Source organism: Diabrotica virgifera, chromosome 2, assembly GCF_917563875.1.
Source record: "Diabrotica virgifera virgifera chromosome 2, PGI_DIABVI_V3a".
Taxonomy (NCBI): Eukaryota; Metazoa; Arthropoda; class Insecta; order Coleoptera; family Chrysomelidae; genus Diabrotica; species Diabrotica virgifera.
The window spans coordinates 36,336,608-36,353,305 of NC_065444.1; the positions used below are offsets into that span (position 1 = coordinate 36,336,608).

The 16,698-nt window shown below is 33.5% G+C and overlaps 1 protein-coding gene across 1 annotated transcript in view; it reads right to left on the minus strand.

Moving 5' to 3' along the window:
• Positions 1-16,426, minus strand: part of LOC114327420 (dynein axonemal heavy chain 2) — a 221,610-nt gene extending 205,184 nt beyond the window's left edge. Inside the window, exons 1-3 of the mRNA XM_050642537.1 lie at positions 16,287-16,426; positions 12,201-12,626; positions 9,185-9,341 (exon numbers count right to left, since the gene is read on the minus strand). Of these exons, the coding sequence (XP_050498494.1) occupies positions 9,185-9,341; positions 12,201-12,626; positions 16,287-16,374 (671 nt within the window). The 5' untranslated portion in view covers positions 16,375-16,426. The remainder of the gene's footprint in view (positions 1-9,184; positions 9,342-12,200; positions 12,627-16,286) is intronic.
• Between the last annotated feature and the right edge of the window lie 272 nt (positions 16,427-16,698).

Genomic DNA, 16,698 nt, shown 5'->3' on the forward strand with positions numbered 1-16,698 from the left:
ATTTATGTTCCATTTATACCAAAACAAAATAACTCTGAAGAAAAAGAACACAAAAGGAATTCATATAATCCAGAAATAGAAAAATATAATATTAATAGCTTACAACATGAAAGAACACAATATCTGTACCGTAACAGACTTGAACAGAAACTAAGTCAAGAACAAAGAACAACCGAAGAAGAATATAATCACATAAAAGCATGCATAAAACAAGCAGCACAAGAAGCACTAGGAAACTTAGAAAACGGAAAGAAACCAGAATGGTGGGATAAAGATATCGAAGAGAAAATAGAGAAGAAAAAACAACTTCACCTACAACGTCTACAAAATCAGGAAAACGTTGAGATTCAACAACAATACAGGGACCTAAATAGAGAAGTAAAAAGAGAAGTGATTAAAAGAAAAAACGCCACCTGGATCAAAAAATGTGAATACATAGATCAACAATTAGGAGGAACTAGGAGTTCAGAAGCATGGAAGATGATAAAGAATGTCAGAACATCACATAAAGGTGGACACACAATTAAGAGTATATCTGATGCCGAATGGGAACAACATTTTAAGGAATTATTGGTAGAAAAACGACCACAATACATAACAAGAATACAAGAAAAAGAGAATGATATGCATACAGAGTGAACACGAAATACAACTAGATAAAACCAAAGTGGAAGAAGCTATTAAAAATATGAAATCCCGGAAAGCACCCGGAGCTGGAGGAATTAATCCTGAATTAATAAAATATGGACCACCCAAACTATGGGATATGCTTAAAAATCTTTTCGAAAGATGCCTGAATGGAGAAAAAGTACCAGATGAATGGCTAACATCACATATTACTCCCACATAAGAAGGGACCTAAAAATAACCCCAAAAACTATAGGGGAATTGCAGTCATCAGCACCATTGGAAGATTATACTCCAGGCTATTAAGAAATGAAATAGAACAAGAAATTCAAGGAAAGCAAGCTGAAGAACAAGCTGGTTTTCGTGCGGGACGTTCAACGGTAGACAATCTCTTCACTTTAAAAATAGCACTAGAAAAAAGAATACAAAGAAATCAGGAAACCCACATCGCTCTTATCGACCTAGAAAAAGCCTATGATAGTGTCCCCATTATAGAACTATGGAATTCAATGAAAGACATCGGTATCGATGGAAAACTCATACAAGCAACTAGAATGTTGTATGAGACCACTAACACCAGAATCAAAAACGGCAAAAATTTCACTGAGGCATTTAATACTTCAAAAGGCCTCCGACAAGGATGTTGTCTATCTCCCACTCTCTTTAAAATATACCTTGACCAATCCTTACAGAGGTGGACAAAAGCAGTAAAACCGATGGGACTGAAAGTGGGAGATGACTCCCTATTTACATTATACTTTGCGGACGACCAAGTTGTAATAGCCCAAGATCAAGATGACTTAAGCTATATCGTCGCCTTAATACTATAACTTGATAACTCGAAATTAGTAGTTTTGAGATAAACGAGTTTAAAGATTTTAAAGATATTTGTGCTGCTACCATGATGTTGGTAAATACGGAATTCACTCTGCGGCTCTAAAATACTGTTCCTTAACTTTTTGGCAACTGATCTATTTAGGAATATGGTGTAAATTTGTTTTCCAATATGGAAAAAAACATGAAAAATTAAAGTTATCAACTTTTAGCGCTACCATAATGTTAACATTTGGTAATGTCGCATGTTGTGCTAAGTCGCATATAAGTGAACTTATTAACACAACTAATATTTTAAACATTATTTTGTTGAATATTAGCCCTCTGCCATGGGGGTTGCCAGATCTGCTAACAATTCTCGAACTCTTGCATTAAAATGAACCGAATAAACAGATAGCAATTATTTGGTAAGTTCAATGGTTTCAGAGAAACACGTGCTAAAACTAGATAACTCGAGTTATCTAGTTATAGCATTCAGTGTATGTCGTATTCACGATTATTTCGATTAAATAATAGCTTGATAACTTATCTTGTCAAGTTTTAGCACTGAATATTAGTGGCATTTGAGTTTTATCAACTTTCGTCAATCATAAATAAATACTTAACCCGTTTGAAGTGAGCTATCAAGTTTTTACACAATATGGAGGCAAATGAAATACATCTTGTGAACTAGTTATCTCAAAAACGTCAATTTTGGAGTTATCAAGTTATAGTACTAAGGCGACGATATGATACGGAAGCTAAATGAGCATTACCAACAGGCAGGATTAGTAATAAATATGGATAAGTCAGAATACTTCATAGTGGGAAACGAAGACATTGAAAACCTACCGTTGGAACAAGGACATATTGTTGGTGTGAAACAATGCAAATATTTGGGAGCTATATTTAACAAACGAGGAAATAGTGAAGATGAAATACAACACAGGATCAATAAAGGTAGAAGCATCACTAGATCCCTCAATTCAATTTTATGGGACAAAGATATCAGGAAGGAAACAAAGAAAAGAATATATGAAAGTATAATGAAGAGCGCTACAATCTACGGTGCAGAAGTTTGGGACATAAGTGCAAGAAATAAAAAGAAGCTACTTAGTACAGAAATGGACTTCTTGAGGAGAAGTTGTCAGGTTTCCAGATTAGAACATGTAAGAAATGAAACAATTAGAGAACGTATGAAGGTGGAAAAAACTATAATGGACGATATTGAAAAGAGACAGCTGACATGGTTCGGGCACGTTAAAAGAATGAGTGAGACTCGCTGGCCGAGAAAAATATTAGAGTGGGTCCCACCGGAGAGAAGAAGAAGGGGACGACCACGGAGAAGCTGGAGGGACAATATTCAGGACGCAATGGATTCGAGGCAATTAGATGAAGATACGTGTTACGATAGAAAAAATTGGAAGCTGGGTATGGAGAGGCGGCGACAGCCGTAGAAATTCATTATATATATATATATATATATATATATATATATATATATATATATATATATATATAGACGGATTCCGAAGATCTCATCAGTGGATCTTAGGACCGTTGAAGTTTTAAGAAAAATAAAGAAAAAGAAATTCAAAGGACAATAATGGAACGAAACATACAATAACGAACATAATAATGCGTAAAAACACAAATATCTTTAAAAGGAATCAGAGTGACCATGAAAATAGACGAATTTCGTTTTAGGGATGGCACTTAAGGAAGAAAGACGATAATGAAGATGAAATATGTAGTTATGATAGCGGAAATATTAGGCTATTGATTTTGTATTTTAGATAGGAACTACAACATTAACGGGGTTTTATTGTTTCATATAGTCAACGGACCTCTAAATATGAAAAACCCGCGGAGTGCTACCATTTAAAGGGGTGCGTTTTTGAGAAAGGGGTGAATTAGTCCCTAGGCACAGGGCGAATTAGGGTGAGTTCTATGCACTTTTGGTACAAACACATCTACAGGAAAATTGTTCCAGGTTAAATTTACTATCGAAACATCACATTTTAAAGTCAAAAATATTTTTTTTTACAAAAATATATTCAAAAGAAAAGCAAGAAAAATACACAAAATATAGCAATTTTGTTTTTTGGCCCATAACTTTTTTCCACAGTGATATAGGTATAAACATTGCTTTACAGAAAAAAAACTTCCATCCTTATTCTTTAAAACGACGTTTAGTAGAAGTCTCTATGATTTACAGTTTCCAATATATAATTTTTCAAAGTTCGCCACTCACAGCGATTTTGGCCCATTTTCCTTGTTACTTCTCAAACATTGTTCTGTAACTTTTTTCTACGTAGATTTAGGTATATGCAATGTTATATTTAATGGAATAAAAGTCAATTACCTTTAAAATGGTCTACTGTAGAAGGCCGTATGACTATTTTTAAGCAAGATATTGTTGTTCAAAGTTTTATACTTTTAATCATTTTTGATATATTGTACGATTATTTTAATATTTCTCATTATAACTTTTTTTATTGTATCTTTAGGTAGATACATTGTCTAACAAGAAGAAAAGCTTCTTTTCTTTACTTTAAAATGGTGTATTGTAAAAAATTGTAGGACTATTTTTAAAGAAGCTATGCTTTTTCAAAATGTGACATATGCACATGCAATAGGTCCCACTTCCCACTAAGTTGGAACCATATGAAAAACTTTTTTATTATTAACTTTATGAAAAAAAATTCTTTATAAAATTCTCTGCATAGTCTAAAACCTAAGATGCAATCATCAGATATAAAATTTTATCAATAGTGTACGAGGTATGTTAAAAAAGATGAATTTCGCTCAAGAGTAAAGTACCTTTATATTTCACAATATCGAAAAGTGTTATTAGGAAAAGTTATTTGGAATTAAAAATTATGTTATAAAGTAGAACCCCGGTTAACCGAAATAAAAGGGGGAGAGCCGTTTCGGATAACCAATTTTTCGGTTTAGCCGTCCTATGCTAAAAATAGCCTAATAACATGGCGTATAGGGAAAATGAATTTACAAACAATGTCTATATATACTGTAGTATGTACAGTACAGTAATACAGTATTTTATTACAGCTATACAACATATTTAAAATACAATAATGGATTGGTAAATACATACATAGTAGGCTACTAGAGTATGTACTGTATAAACTGAACAACTTAAGTTACTACAGCATTGTACATTACTTAATACAGAAGTCAGTAATTTTTGTTTGTTTTTTCTTAGGTCCTTCACATCGTTTTCGAGCGGCGATGTTCCGCCATCTTTTAATTAGAAGGACGTCAGTAGGAGTATTACAAACACTTTTAAATATTTACGTTCCGGCTGACCCGGGTTCCGGTTAACCCGATTTCGGTTGACCGGGGTTCTACTGTAATATGCAATTATATTCTTCTAATTGAAAAAAATTTAAAAAAATAAAATTTTTCTCAAATTACGGATACCCTTGGATATCATACGGGTATCTTGTTTAAAAATAGCCCTAGAATTTTTTGCAATGCACGATTTTAAAGTACCCAAAGAAAATAAGCTTTTTTATTTCACAATGTATATACTTAAATCATTGTATAACTAGACCATGTGTAAACCATGCGTAGACCATGTGTAAATAAACAATGCTTAAATGTACAAGAAAAAAAGTCATAATGAGAAATTTAAAAAATAATCATTAAAAATATCAAAAATCATTAAAAGTATAAAACCTTGAAAAAGAATAACATGCTTAAAAAGAGCCGTATAACCTTATACAGTAGACCATTTTAAAGGTAATTGACTTCTCTTTCCACTACATATACCATTGCATATTATTATACCTACCTAGAAATGCGTAGAAAAAAGTTACAGTACAATGTTTGCGAAATAATGGGGAAAATTGCCCAAAAATGATGTAAGCGGCGAACTTTGAAAAATCCTATTTCGGAAACTATAAATCCTATAGACTTTTACCAAACTTCGTTTTAAAGAAGAAGGGTGGAAGTTATTTTTCGCTGAAGCAATGCCTATACCTATATCCCTGTGGAAAAATGTTATGAGGCAAAAAACAAAATTGCTTTCTTTCGTGTTTTTTTCTTGCTTTTCTTTTGAATATATTTTTGTACAAAAAAAATATTTTTGACTTTCAAATGTGATATTTCGATAGTATATCAGATAGAGTAGGATATATCATACTAGAAATTAACAGGAAGACAAGAATGAAACTAATACAAGTATATGCTCCAACAACAACACATGATGAGGAAGAAATTGATAACTTTTATATTCTCTTATATATTGGAAACAAAAATCAGAAAGAAAATGGAAGATTCAGAAAACAAAATAGGAAACTACGGACTTGGATCAAGGAATATTGGGGGTGAAAGACTACTAGAATATTTGGAACAACAAAACCTTCATGCAATAAATACATACTTTAATAAGAAGCCAAACCGAAAATGGACATGGGTCTCCCCAAATAGGGTGACAAAAAATGAAATAGACTACTTCCTCTGCCAAAATAAACAAATCTTCGAAGACGTAACTGCACTTAATTAATTCTCAACTGGCAGCGACCACCGCATACTACGAGCCAAAATAGAAATAAGCAAACTAGAGACGCAAAACCCTAGAAGAAAACCAACGGCTATTGACTAGGGAAAACTATAAACAACAAGTAGCAAAGGAAGAGTCAGAAATTAATAAGATTAATGAAGAAATGAAAGAAAAACTCTTGGAAGCGGGAATGAAAACTGCCAAAAAACGGATCTAGGACGTTTCATCGCCGCCAGTTCATCGCCGCCGTTTCGATGCCGCCAGTTCATCGCCGGCAGATTCATCGCCGGCCGTTTCGATGCGGCCGGTTCATCGCCAGTCAGTTAATTGCTAACTGATGTATTTCCGAATTTTCGACCAATTTTCGACAGTTACATTTATTATTTATTTTTAGTATTAATTAGGAATTCTATGAAATGCGAGATATGACCATTCCCGTTGCCATACTTAATCTTTTAATAGACTTTTAAACTTTTATAATATAAAATATAATTTAACACTACAAATTTAATACTGTTTAGTATCAAATTTAGGGGAAGTAGAAATAGAACAGTAAATTAATATAATAATATTTTTTATCTATTTATTTGTCATAAGTTTTGAACTGAATTTAACGTCGTGTCGTGTCATCTCCCATAATACAAGATCAACTGACTTACTGACGATGAAACGGCCGGCGATGAAACGGCCGGCGATGAAATGGACTGGCGATGAACCGGCGGCATCGAAACGGCGACGATGAACCGGCGGCGATGAAACGTCCCATTCCGCAAAAAACTAACAACAAAAGAAAATAGATTAAGTAGCGGGACAGTTAAATTAATGGAAAGTAGACGAAAACTAATAAGCGAAAACAAAAGAAACACAGTAGAATACGTAGAACTGAACAAACTTATTAGGAGAAAAACCAGAGAGGATCTAAGAAAACACACTGAAAATGAAATCGAGAAAGTAATTGAGAGAAATAAGGGCCTAAAATGCTTACGACCAAATTTAGGGAAACCACTACTCATTTCAATAAAGGATGAAACAGGACGGGAAGAGAGGAGAAAAGATAAGATATCAGAAGAAGTAGAAAGGTTTTATAAAGAACTATACACCTCAAAGAAAGACGCAAACTTCAACACTCAGGAATATATCAAGAAAACAATCACGAATGTAAACTCAGAAACATTATCAAAAATAGAAAATTATGAAATATAAGCAGCACTATCACAATTAAAGAACAACAAAGCACCAGGACCAGATGGAATCCTTGCTGAAATGTTGAAAGAAGGGAAAGAAGAAATCTTACAAACATTAAGAAATCTGTTTAATCAGTGTCTACATAAAGGAGAAATACCCGACGAATGGAACGAAAGTCTTACAATCCTGCTATTTAAGAAAGGCGACAGAAAGGACATAAAAAATTACAGATCCATCTCACTGCTGTCTCAAACGTATAAACTATTCATGAGGATTATCAAAAACAGGCTAACACACAAATTGGACTCGTATCAACCAGTAGAGCAGGCAGGATTCCGAAAGGGATATAGCACCACTGACCATCTTTTAACAATTAGGACACTAATAGAAAAAGCTAACGAATACCATATAGATCTGCACTAAGCGTTCGCTGACTACGAAAAAGCATTTGACAGCGTGGAAATGTGGGCAATAGAAAAAGCTATAAACAACTGTAGAATAGATTCCAGATACAGAATGCTAATACATAATATATATAAGAAAGCAACAATGACAGTACAATTGGAAGAAACCACAAAACCCATACCAATTAACAGAGGAGTGCGACAGGGAGATGTTATTTCTCCTAAACTATTTACATTAGCACTGGAAGATGTTTTCAAAACAATGGAATGGACAAACATGGGAATAAACATAAATGGAAAGAAACTAAACCACCTAAGATATGCAGACGATGTAGTAGTCATAGCATCAAGTTTTGAAGAACTAACCATGCTAACCGAACTAGCAAATGAATCCGAACAAATAGGTCTAAAAATGAATTTTGCCAAAACAAAAACAATGACAAACACACAAGGCAATAGAAACGTAATACTAAACGACACCACAATAGAAGCGGTTAATGATTATATATATTTGGGACAGATGATAAAAATAAATAAGGAAAACCAAACAGCGGAGGTAAAAAGAAGGATCAGATTGGCCTGGGCAGGATTTGGAAAATTAAAATGGCTCCTAAAGAATCAAAAAATACAACAATACTTAAAAACAAGAGTGTTTGACCAGTACATACTCCCAATTCTCACATACGCATGCCAAACATGGACCTTGACCAAGGCAAACATGGATAAAATAATGAAGACACAAAGAGCCATGGAGAGAGCAATGTTAGGAGTAAAATTGACAGACAAAAAGCAAAACAACTGGGTCAGAAATAGAACAAAAGTCACAGACGCAGGCCAACATATAGCCAGGCTAAAATGGAGCTTCGCAGGTCATAACGCTAGACAAACGGACAATAGGTGGAATAGCACGATACAACAATGGAGACCATGGACAGGAAAGAGAGCAAGAGGACGACCCCCAGATGAGATGGGGAGACGACATTAAAAAGATAGGAGGAACGCACTGGAAACAGAAAGCACTAAACAGAAGCGAATGGAGGAAACTGGGGGAAGCCTATGTTCAAAATTGGACGAATTAAAGGGCAAAAGAAGAAGATTTCGATAGTAAATTTAACCTGGAACAATTTTCCTGTGGACGTGTTTGTACCAAAAGTGCATAGAACTCACCCAATTCACCCTGTGCCTAGGGACTAATTCACCCCTTTCTCAAAAACGCACCTATTTAAATGGTAGCTCTCCGCGGTTTTTTCAAATCTAGAGGTCCATTGACCATACGATACAATAAAATCCCGTTAACGTTGTAGTTCCTTTTTGGCTCTCTTATTTTGAATATAATCAATAGCCTATATAAATGATTTGATACAATTTGTATCTTCTTATTTGAGTACCGTGTCCAAATTTTAAGCGTGGGTAGCTTCCATGACAATTTGCCGATATCGTTCTCGATCTTGCGCGGCATGTAACAATTCATCTGCTGATGAGCCAGTCCTTTGACGAAGGTTCCGGAGCCATGAATATTTCTTCCTACCAATTGCTCTTCCTCTTTTTCAGTCTATCTTTCGTCCTCAATTGGTATAGGAAATCATAAAAATGCAAATGATACTTACCGATGTTTTGTAAATATTACCTTTTAATCAATTCCTTGTCGACGTTTGCATCTTCCAAGGATATTCTCAAAACCTCTTGAGGAACATATAATATTGTTAAACCGAACAACTTATAATGAAGGTCGGTCAGTCTCGCCAGAAACATTTGAACATTTTGACAAAACTCATTTTTAACACCTATAATAACATTGTTAAGGAATATACCTAGCTATCTTCAATCCCCCATTTTTATTCCTACTACTTTTTAACGTAAAAGGGAAAATAAAAAAGTTATAGGTAAACAAAATACCTGAATATTATTGAATAAATTTTTTTAGCAGTTATAACGTTTTTTCTGGTCATTTTACCATAAAATGAGATCTTAGCAATTTTACAGACGTTTTTTCAACAAATACTTTCCGCTACAAATTTGTTTAATTTCTAGCGGGTTTTGGTTCCACCCTCTTATCTATGGTTTTGGTTTCTAGTTTACGAGATACAGCGCGAAAACCTTTTGCACCCCTTTTTCAAAAATTACAACTTTAGGTGGGGGATAAAAGTTGCGCCTCCACAAACTTGAGTAAGTTTATACTAACCTCCCCCCCCCCACTCAACACAACTTCTTCTTCTTTCTCGAAATTTGTTATGCCCCACAATAGGGGCGTCGGAGGTTATATTCATCCTCTATCCATCTCTTCCATTTCTTGCGGTTCTTTGCTATTATCTCTTTCATTTGTTAATGTGTTTTTCTTTTTTCCTGTCCAATTTCTATAATCTGATCGATCCATCTTTTCCTTGGCCTTCCTTTCCTGCTTTTACCATATCTTTTTGATTTCATCAGCTGCTTTGGTAGCCTTCCCTGGTCCATTCTGTTAATGTGTCCATACCATTTTAATTTTCTTTTTTGGATCTTTGTTATTATCGATTCCTGTTTCAGTCTTTGTCTAATATCCTCATTTCTTATTATGCCCCATTATCTCATGCCCCACTTGCATATATTAAAGTTGGTACACAGATATTGCATAGTATACCTTCAGTCTTATTCCTTCATCTATTTCTTCTTTTCCAAATATTGTTGTATTTAGTGCATAGTAGATCTTATTTGATTTTTTCGCCCTGTATGATATTTCTTGGTCTAGCTTTCCGTCCTCTGACATTTAGTTCAGAGAAATAACGAAAAAAAAATATCTTGTTGGTGACACAACCCCCTCCAGGCCGAAACCAAATTTTTTGAGTAGTATGGACATCTAATATAAACCTATATGTTTCCTGCAGTCGATTTTGATGATATACATAGTTATAAACAAATGAAGATCAAAAAACGGTAAATCTTCGCTTTTTTCGTCTATTGCCAAAAAGCATTTTAAACAAATTTGAGAGTATGAAACTCATAAACCGTATAAAAAACTTCAATATGGCGTTCGCTGAATATGTCTATCCTTATTGGATTCTTAGAAACTTGCAAAATAAATCATAAATTTTGAGTTTTTATAAATATTTATAACTTATGTAAAAAATTAACTTAGCACCTTCTTATTAAAAGGAACGCTGAGACTTCTGGTGCTGAAATCATAACCGTAAATTTCAAAGCAATTGGTAAAATAGTTTAAAAGTTATTTAATTTGTTTATCCCAAATTAATTTTTTTTGCAACACTATAAGTCAGAAAATGATGAAGTTACAGTAATACTTTGGGTAGTTTATGAAAGAAGAAGATGTACACTATTAACTTAATTAAAAAAAAATGGCAAAAAATAATTCTAAATATTGCAAAATTATTTTGCAAAGAACATGTGAATTAAAAAAGGGGGGCTAACTTCGGCCCTAATTGTCCTAGGACAATTGTTTTTCTTTCTAAATGCGTATAAAAATTTAGTCTTTCTAAATATGAAAAAATAATTTTTCTATGGGTAACGGTTAAAAAGATATTCAAATTGTTTACAATTAAGCAAAAAATTGACATGTTTTTGCACAATAATTTTACACTGTTTAAAATTACTTTTTGTCATTTTTTTTTTTAAATTAAGTTAATAGTATAAATGATATTCTTCTTTCATAAACTGTCCGAAGTATTACTGTAAGCTTATAATTTTCTGACTTATAGTGTTGCAAAAAAAATGAATTTGGGATAAACAAATTAAATAACTTTTAAACTATTTTACCAATTGCTTCGAAATTTAGGGTATGATTTAAGCATCAGAAGTCTCAGTATTCCGTGTAATAAGAAGGTTCTAAAATTTTTACATAAGTTATGAATATTTAGAAAAACTCTAAAATTTATGATTTATTTTGCAATTTTCTAAGCAACCAATAAGGATAGACATATTCAGCGAACGCCATATTGAAGTTGTTTATACGATTTATGAGTTTCTTACTCTCAAATTTGTTTAAAATGCTTAACTTTTTGGTAATAAACGAAGAAAGCGAAAATTTATCGTTTTTTATCTTCATTTGTTTATAACTATGTATATCATCAAAATCGACCGCAGGAAAGATATAGGTTATTATTATAGATGTCCATACTACTCAAAAATTTTGGTTTCGGCCTGGATGGGAATGTGTCACGAGAAAAATCTTATTTCTCTGGACTAATTATTACTCGCAGGTATTCAAACGTCAAGATTGTTTCAATTTTTTTGTCTTTGCACCTAAATATCGTTTGGTTTATTTCTTCCATTTTCTTTTGTGTTACTACCATGGTCTTCGTTTTCTTTGCATTTACCTCTATTTTCAAATTTTCTATTTCTTTCAACCAGTTATCGATTAAGTTCCACCCATAAAATTGCATTTTCTAAAAAACTTACGCTGTTCTAAAAAAATGTAAAGGCACGTATCCACTACACTTCGACAATCGATACGACATGCGCTCCTCTACATATAGGCCGCCACCGATTGGAGCGCCGAGGTGGAGCGCTCACTGTTGCACGGTCCGGGAGCGCCAATGTATCCACTATGTGGAGCAGTTGCAGGAGCGCCGAGCGCAAGTGTAGTGGATACGTGCCTTAACATTTCAAAGGACTATTTATATTTATAAGGGCTAACTAGACAAAAAGGATTCTATCAGGCCATTTCTCGGTAGATAAGAGTATGGGAACGAACACATCCTTAATAATATTCAACAGCGTCCCTTCGATATTTTCATCTACCGTCCCAAAAGTTATATTGTCATGAAAAGTTTGTACGCTGAACTCCTGGGCTGTCTCTCGCAAAAAATACATCAGATCAATCTCGATTGCTCCATCGGGCAAGCCGGTCGTGCAAATTAAATTATCGGTGCTGAAGAACACGCAAAGAATTGGTAGACTCGGATCCCGGAACCAAGTCTTTATCACATCTTCATTTTCTTCCGTCCAGTCTGTCGGTTTTAGCTTGTATAATGTTGTTATACTTTTTACGTATGATACCAAAGTATTTATGTCTTCTTCGCTGTAGTCCACCAAGCGGTCTAGGGAGGTTTCTTCTTGTACTTCTTCTACTACGACCTCTGAAATATTACAAAAAATAACTAAATAACTGATATAGGTATACAGATAGAAATATATTGATCACAAATTTGGCAGAATAGGGAACTTGTACATTTTTTATTACATAATAATGTTCAGTTTTGTTTAAAAATGAGATTTCCAAAATTTCACTCCTCAAAAACTCATAATAACTTAGAAGTACAAATTTAAAATTTTATCTGTGTATTTAAACCATTTCAAACGACCCAAAAAGCGCGGGAACACGTGTGACGTCACATTATTATATTCTATAATGACATTTATCGTATATGTGATTGTAATAATATACAGTGATGAGCGCACTAATAACCGGCAAAATAACGCAAAAGATGGAAAACATATTAAGTTGTGAGATAAAAAGAGATGAACCTAGTGGTGGAGGTATTAAATTTAGCGATAGTATCTTATAGATTGACATTATATTGATTGTTTCCCACCTTCAGACGTATATGACGAATTTGAGAAATGCCACTGTCACAGTGACAGTTTTAATTGACATACTCCTCTGATACGTCTAAAGGTGGGAAACAATCAATATAATGTCAATTTATATGTTACTATCGCTAAATTTAACAACTCTACTAGTTTTATTTCTTTTTATCTCACAATTTAATATGTTTTCCATCTTTTGCGCTATTTTGCCGGTTATTAGCACGCCCATCACTGTATACATATGTCTTAACAAAGACACTAAAAACTATTAGTCAGAAATAGCAACAATCAAAATATTTCTAAAACTGAGTGTCATACACGGTCATAACGAATGCCAAACCTAATGAATTAATGGCGAGGACCTCAAATACTATAATGATATCGTCACGACCAATGAGGGCACGTTTTGGGCTGCCTGCTATAATTTAAATTTTTTTTTAAAAAAACTTTTTTTCTTTGATATATGTTTTAAATTATGTTCTGTTGTGATTTATAGCATTTTTTACGAAATTAAAATTTTATGCAAGTTCCATATTGGGTATATTTGTAGAACAATTCACAGAACATTGAAGAACAGAACAAGAAATAACAACAACAAGCAACTGGACTTCGTAAGTTAGAGGTTTTCATCCAAGCACTGAGCATGTAGCACTGATGATGATATGTTTATATCGAAAACGTTCTGTGACTTGATGTAGCCCTTGAAAGGATTTTAATAAAATTATCTATGTGCCTGCTGATGAGAGACTAATAAGTTTCGAAACCGGTAGAGGTGCTTGCTGCACTCTCTGATTGAACTAGAATATAATGCGGCTGTAGTTTCGTGTTGCAACAAAATTGAAAATGGTTATTCATTTTTGTTTTACATATTTACTCCGATTGGAGTACGAAGGGAACCATTCTCGTTGGAACTTTACAGCGCTGAGCAGATGGGACGTGAATTATAAATTGTAAAATTCCCTCATCTTCTTTAGTCTCAGCATTCGTTATGGCTTGCAAATTTTAGAAGCCTCGGAGGTGTAACCAGAGAAGGTTCCCATTGTTATTTTCAATCTGGTGGGATGTAGAATAATATTTTTAATGTTATTTTATGTAATATTAGATTGAAAACTTAGTCTGTTGCTAGCAGTTGCCGCTAGAGCATCCCTGCCATTTCGTTCGTTGCAATCCGTGACTGCACGCCGTGGTTTGTCCTGGTTGGGTCAGAGAGAGCAGCATAAGGCTTTTCATTCACAGTCATTTGTTTCGAGCTCCTGTCATGTGTCACATAATATTAATATATCTACGTCGTACGTTATTGGTATATAGGGTGAGGCAGATAACTGGCCTATTAGAAATATTTAGAGAACTAAAGGCAACAGTATCATGAAAATTGGAATGAAGGGGTTTTGAAGGGTGATCTGTTTAATGAAAATATTTTCATTAATTTGCCACTTCCGGTTATACCGGAAGTTGCTTAAAACTTCGTTTTTTTAAATATGACACCCTGAATATTTTTACATTTTTAGATTCTACTCGATGTCTTCTTTCGTAAAATATGCGGTTTTGTAATGTTATACAGGGTAGTTTAAAAGCTAATTACGTTTTTTTATTAATTTCGTAGCAACTTTCACACCCTGTAGAATTGTAGTAGTTGGATATCAAAAACTCTATTTATGTTAAAATGATTTTAATATAGTCTACTATTATTAAAAATTATTAGTATAGCTAAATGTTAAATTTTAGTATACAGGGTTGGTCGAAACTCGGAATGAGGATTTTCTGAATTTTCTTAAATGGAACACCCTGTATTTTAGTATTACAATGAAAAGACATTTTATGGTACTTTTTTATTTCTTAAGCATTCCCTATACCTAAATGCTTTAATTTGTGCTTAATTGTGAATCGCGCCAAGAATGTTAACTACGTAGGTAGTTTGATAGCTCATCCATTATTGGCAATTTTAAAGATCAGTCTAGATTAATATGTATTTATTTCTGAAAAATTATTTGTGATTGAATCTTTTCACGGCCAACCTAATAAAATTTCACGTATTTTTTGTTGAAATTAATGTTTGGCTTGAATCACCAATAACTCACAAATTAAAGCAGTTAGGTATAGGGAATGCTTAAGAAATAAAAAAGTAGCATAAAATATCATTTCATTACAATAATAAAATATGGGGTGTTCTATTTAAGAAAACTCAGAAAATACTCTTTCCGAGTTTCGATCAACCCTGTATAGTACAATTCAACATTTAGCTATACTAACAATTTTTAACAATAGTAGACTATATTAAAAATCATTTGAACATAAATAGAGTTTTTGATGTCAAACTACTACAATTCTACAGGGTGTGAATATTGCTAGGAAATTAAGAAAAAAAACGTAATTATCTTTTAAACTACCCTGTATAACATTACAAAACGTAATATTTTAAGAAAGAAGACATCCAGGAGAATCTAAAAATGTAAAAATATACAGGATGTTCCATTTAAAACAACAAAGTTATAAGCCACTTCCGGTATAACCGGAAGTAGCAAATCGATGAAAATATTTTCATTAAAGAGATCAACCCCAGAGACTCTTCAAAACCCCTTCATTCCAATTTTCATGATTCTGTTTCCTTTAGTTCTCGAGATATTTCTAATAGAACTTTTATATCTGCCTCACCCTGTATACATATACCCATGGTACAAACCAAAGACGTATGGCGTAGATATATTAATATTATGTGACACATGACAGAAGCTCGAAACAAATGACAATCGATGAAAAGCCCTATATGTGCCTCCTGATGAGAGACTAATAAGTTTCGAAACCGGTAGAGGTGCTTGCTGCACTAGGGCTGGCGACGATAACAGGCCTGCAAGGGATAGATTGGAGATGGGCGCCCCTGTTTGAGGGCGCCAAAATGAGCTTTTTTCGGCAGGTGTTATACAAAATACTAATTTAAAGAAACCGAGGGTTGTCTATGCTAGTTTTGCAGACGGGCATCTCTAGCACCTACAAGGAATTTACATCCTGAAGTACCTAAATTCCTGCAAAAAATAGACTCTTATGGAAATTGTCCAATTCAAATCAGATCCCGCCTAGACAAATAAAAGTCGTATAAACAATCTAAGAATATTATCTAATCGTTTTAAACTATCAATTCTTTGACACATCTAAAGATAGCACTAACTAAAACTAAGACACTATACAGTAACGGTACTGGATAATAAAAATACCTTCTGGTTCCTCCGAAGAAAATAATGAATCTTTTTCTATAACATCTGCATCTTCGTGTAAGACAACATGTGGCGGCGTAGCTGCCATATCTTAATCGTATATATAATAATATTTTTTTAACTTTGATAATCTCTCGTTATTAAAATTAATATCAACGTCAGTTTGTTGTAGCAACCCACTGTTTTATCAATAATTTAATTTCTTAGATGGTTTTTTATTGTATAACAATTTGTTGTTTGAAAATTTTACCAAAGTATTTTAAAATAATTATGTAGTACATACTTAATCGAATTTAAAAAGCTTAATATAAGGGTTTAAGTGAAATTTTAGATTGGGTATTCTCGGTATTCCAATGAGGATACTGTAAGTTGCCTATATTTGGCGCAAGTCTCTCTTTCCTTCTCTAAGAGC